The sequence below is a fragment of the Puntigrus tetrazona genome, chromosome 15, assembly GCF_018831695.1.
Source record: "Puntigrus tetrazona isolate hp1 chromosome 15, ASM1883169v1, whole genome shotgun sequence".
Taxonomy (NCBI): Eukaryota; Metazoa; Chordata; class Actinopteri; order Cypriniformes; family Cyprinidae; genus Puntigrus; species Puntigrus tetrazona.
The window spans coordinates 9,042,067-9,047,375 of NC_056713.1; the positions used below are offsets into that span (position 1 = coordinate 9,042,067).

General features: G+C 38.9%; 1 protein-coding gene across 1 annotated transcript in view; it reads right to left on the reverse strand.

Moving 5' to 3' along the window:
* The window catches only part of LOC122359046 (calcium/calmodulin-dependent protein kinase kinase 1-like), a 7,220-nt gene extending 3,171 nt beyond the window's left edge, over positions 1-4,049 (reverse strand). Inside the window, 2 exon segments of the mRNA XM_043259162.1 lie at positions 433-1,063; positions 3,894-4,049. Of these exon segments, the coding sequence (XP_043115097.1) occupies positions 433-1,020 (588 nt within the window). The 5' untranslated portion in view covers positions 1,021-1,063; positions 3,894-4,049.
* Between the last annotated feature and the right edge of the window lie 1,260 nt (positions 4,050-5,309).

Consider the following 5,309-nt stretch of genomic DNA (forward strand, 5'->3'; position numbering starts at 1 on the left):
GCTGTTTTATATTAAATAATTTTATATTAAACTAATATTAAGCATTACATTATGAAAAAACATATTAATATATTAATACCTAACATGTTTATGAATTACATCCCATATTCATATTTATAATAATTATTTATATTATTTTCAGCCTACAAGCCATTTTTACAATACAATGATCACAAAGAGCGTTTTTTAGCTCCAAAGCTTTATCGTGTATAATTTTATACATTATCTTTTTAACATATTTATTATATAATATTTAGATTCATTTTGTAAATAAAAATACATTGATGTTAATATTTAGATAATACATATTGTAAGCAAAAAATGCATAGTAAAAAGGTTTACTTCATTTAAATATAATATTGTTAATTAATTGATATTTATGAGACTTCCCCTCTCTTCCAAACACACCTGCCATTACCTCCGGCCACCTACCTGCAGGTCTGTGATGGAGACACGATGAGACTCCACGGTTGGTCTTCGAGGGAGGCGTGGAGACGAGTGAGGGGAGGTGATTGGCGAGTAGGGCAGCGATGGGTAAATATAGCGTCCGTTCAGCCCCGGCGAACCGCAGGGCGATGAAAGCGTCTGAGAGCGCTCCTGCAGAGACAGCTTCCTGTCGGAGAGGCTCAGTCTACCTCGGTGCTCCTGCGGTTCTGGGAAGAGCGCCTCCGGGCGGCCCAACGTGTGGGATAAAAGATCACAGGAGGCCATGCGGAAGGGCGGGACCGGACCTGACGACGCCGGCTCGGGCGTTTCTGAGCTGTCCATGTCCTCCACCTCCTCCTCCTCTCCGCCCTCCTGCCCTGAGCCACCACTGGGCTCGTACTCCGTCACCACAATCATGGACTCCATCTCACTGGTACAAGGGCTCAGGCGCGTGGACGGGGAAGGGAGCACGACACAGCTCCGCAGCAGGTCAGGCAGTGGCTGATTGGGCGGCTGTACCGGGGGAATGGGCGGAGCATGGCCCAGAGAGGCAGGGGGATCAGAAGAGGGCCAGGAGGAGACACAGGGAAACATAGTGTCCTTCCCAAACACCTCTCAGTAGCCCCTCCATCAACGCCTGGCAGGAAAAACAGAGTTGGGAAATGTTAGATGAATTTCCTTGACTTTGAGTATCATTTGGAAATGGCCGTTATGATCACTTCAAATTGAAAAAAAAAAATGTTCATGGTTTTGAGGATATATCTCTCTCTGCAATATCTCTCTCTCTCTATACGTTCAATCCCAATCAATTTTATCCTACCAGCAATATTTTAGAATATATTGTCAAACAACTAAATGCATCCAAAATAATAGGCCTGCACCTTTTTAAAAAAGCCCTGACATTTATCATTTAGATATATACTAGTATTTTTAAATTTTGCTACATTTTTTATAATATTTCTAAATGGTTAATGGACCTTGAGTCTGTAAATAAATAAAGTTGAACACTTTCAGGTGTTTTTAAAGAAATTTAAAAGATGGAAATCATAAAACTGAATTTTGTGTGTGTATATATTATCTATCTATACACACACAAACACAGTATAAATACCTAAATTCAACACTCAACATTTTCTAATTTACACAACATTTTTATTGCACAAAATCACTAGGTTTCTAGTAATTCTAGAGCAAAGCCTAATTGGAAACAAACCCTTTGCTCTACATACACTCAACTTCCAGTCAGGTCATTGTTATAAAATGATGATATTACACCGAAAAACGGTTTACCTGTACAGATTAAATAAGTGAATACAGCTAATAAGCTTATAACATGCTTCAAGTAAAGCCTGCTTGAAAAGATTACATATCTCCATTCTGCTCTGAGCCTCCGTTTCTTGTGGCCTTGATTTACATGTAAAAAGCTGTAGTTTCTTTGGCAAGCCGATTTTCTGAACGTTGGAGACTCTGTGTGTGTGTGTGTGTGGGAGAGGTGTGGGTCTCGCAGAATGAGAGAAATATAAGCAGGTACAATAAAAAAGACATTCATTACTCCGAGGGGTTCAGAAAGGAGAACTTGTGTGGGCTGGCCCACCCCCTCCGTGCGTCCTCGTTTCTAACGCTCGCATTCACCGAGATCCACTGCAGCTTGGTTTTTCTTCTCTATCTCGATTTTGTTCCCTGTCATTTCTTCATCTGCGATCGAATCTCTACTTATGTTTTTGCTGTAATATCATCTCGGGGCCTTGGCCTCCATGCGTTCTCCTGTCAAAACACCCACACAGCTGGAAGATGGTGTTCTCTCTCCCTCATTCGAGAACGCTGTGGGGGGAAAAAAAAGCCTATTTTTCTCAGCCTATGTTCCTCATCTTCGACCCCTCCCGCATACATTTCCCAAGTTATTACGTCCCTCACACTCATTTTCACCCTAAATCAGAATGCACTGATGAGGATTTGAGCTTTCTAGCTAAAAATGACACTTTCTCACACGCAAAAAATGTCTCTTTCATACTGGATATAACCTCCCTTCTCAAAGATCATTATTTCACTATTTTATAATCACCCAGAACATAATACAACTACCTAACCATGTGCTACAAACCACACAACATTTAAAAAATCACAGAAGCGTCAACGTTTGTATGTTTAAATGAGCACTATTCACATTTATGCATACGATGTAAAAATCTTGTCTATTAAACTATCTCTCGCCATCCATCAGCTACTGTGAGATTCAGCTAGTAAGAGAATGAAGGATGGATTTTAGATGACGTTAGTATGACAACAAGTGACAACCAAGTGATTGCAACACCACGCAACATTATATGAGCAGCATCTTGTGTTGCAAACATTTTTAAACACACAAAAGTGCTGTTGTGTTTATTGCTGTACTTATAGTGACACTTAAAATAAACGTTTAAGCAGTTTATAGTTAATCTTATCTTAATCTGGAGATTAAAAATGTACATTTAAACATTACAATTATTAATAAGGAAACGGAAAGCACACTGACAAATCACTGTTAATTCAAAAAAAAAAAAAAAGTCTATATTATGTAAAAAAGAGAAGCAGCATCACGGTTTCCACAAAACGTTTTCAACCTTGATAATAAGAAAGTTATTTCAGCACCAAGAAACATCTTAGAATGATTTATGAAAAATCATGTTATATTAAGGAATTAATTCATTTCCTAAAAATGTTTAATCATTAAATAGCCTATATATTAAAACAAGTATTTTAACTTAATAATATTTCTAAATATGTATGTTTTCACTGTATTTTTGATCTGTATTTTTGAAAACATCAAAAAATCTTACTGACCCCAAAATGTTGAATGGTACTATATGTGGTTATTAAAGTGCTCCATGCACTGTGTGACAGCTCTAAGCGAATGAAAACATCCTGCAAAGTTTAAAAACATAATTGAAATGAGTCATTTTTAAAATAAATCCCAAGCAGTTTCATGCTGACATCAAAATGAAGCATTAGCATATTACCCGCCCACTTCTTTTCACGTTGGTCTGAATGAAAATGCAAATTCATTTTCTGCCACTAGTTGCCGCTTTTGGAGCATTAAAAGCCAATAAATAAATACATATTATTCAAATGCATGTCAAAATGTGGTTTGGGACTCCTAAAACCAAAATACGAACCTTTCATAACCCATAACAGGGACACCTTAAAGAGCCGATTCCATTTAAATGTGTAAACTGGTAAGAAATATTGGTCGAAGTGATTAAAGGCCAATCTCTGAAGGGAATCATTCAGTAGTGTAGCAAAGTATCATGGTATTGACATCTGATGCCATTACTGTACCACCACAGCACTAATGGTCTACTATTCTTAGTACACATTGACTAATAAAGCAGCACACAAGCAAATAAATCACCTATTAAGATATCGGAGTAGAAGAGGCAAATTTCATGATGAAATAAGACGTTTTTAATGTCAGATCAGATTTTAATCACCTAGACCAGTCTCTGATGTGGACGCCGTTAGTGACTTCCTGTCTACCTCGGTGACAAAGAGACAGCCCAGCTGAGCACAGAGCAGCCAGGCATGTCCGACCCATTTGTCAGCTCAGGTGCTGATGAGGGGAATGATGAAAGTGTGCAGAAAGTCAAAGGGATTGATGTGTCATTATCCAGTCCGAGCGTCAGGCAACTGAAACTCACATGGCAGTGTTACAGGTACCTTGCAAGCATCTAAAAACATCACATCCTCTTTTTAAGAACAGGAAATTCATGGTAGATGAGGGCTTGATGTGGCCTAACTGCAATGGTAGGCTGAGCTATTTTAATCTGAGAGCAGTTTCCACATTCTTCGGTGACCTACTTCGATCTTTGATGGATTGCAAAGCGAGTGTTTCTCCTTCACGTGCCCAACCTACCAAACCTCATTTGTTATGGAGACTCAGACTCACAAGCAAACAGTCCTTGGAACCCCCCCCAAGGACCACATGTATAACAAACGGGGTCTACATTAAAGAGTTTCCACAAAAGACAACATCTAACGCATAAAAAACATCCAGGGCTTTCAGTCAAGCCCTTACCCAAGATGAACCTTAAGCAAGATACCGATTTTTCCTTAGAACAGATGCAGCCTTACACCGGATGACTTTTCACTCTCTAGCTGTCTTTATTACGGTGAGAAGCACAGGGCATCCACAGGGAAAGGGGTCCTCAGAGGATTGTCCGTACGGGACCATCTGGAGTGTTCAGCATTCTTCGAAACATTAGCTTTAACAGGGAAAAACCAAAGTACTAATCTGTGAACAAGAGGAAGCAGGAATAATATACACACTGACTTAGTGCTAACCTAGCATGTTGTACCTAACACTTTAAAAGTGCTGTATGTACGTTTTTGACTCTTAAGTCACAAAATATGTTTGTAGATATTTAGGAAACATGTTATGTTTACATATCTGTTTCTTTAGTAATTCTACTCTGAAATGTGTGTTCTGGGGCAGAATGTCTTTGTTTTTGCAGGACCCATATCAACCACTAGAAAAGTTTGTGGCTCAAAACGAGTTCTCTCTCAACACCATCTGCAGGGTGCTGTCAATCTCCACTGACAATGAATTTGGCTTTAGCATAGTACCCCCATTATACAGTGAAATCAAATAACTGTGTGACTCCATTTCGAAAAATTTTTTGGCCAAAACTAAGTTTGTTTCAGAAATTCAAACCTGAAGCGGTTTGAATTCAAAAATCTGAGCGCATTAGCATTTAAAGGGACATGCACCAAAATGGCTGAACAGAGCTATTTATGACCTATAAGGTAAAAACTTATAAGGTAAAGGTAATTGTCACGGTTGCGCTTTCGAGAGACTGAGGAGACGAGGCTCAAAATAAACTTAAATGGATTTTAATCTCAAGAATGAC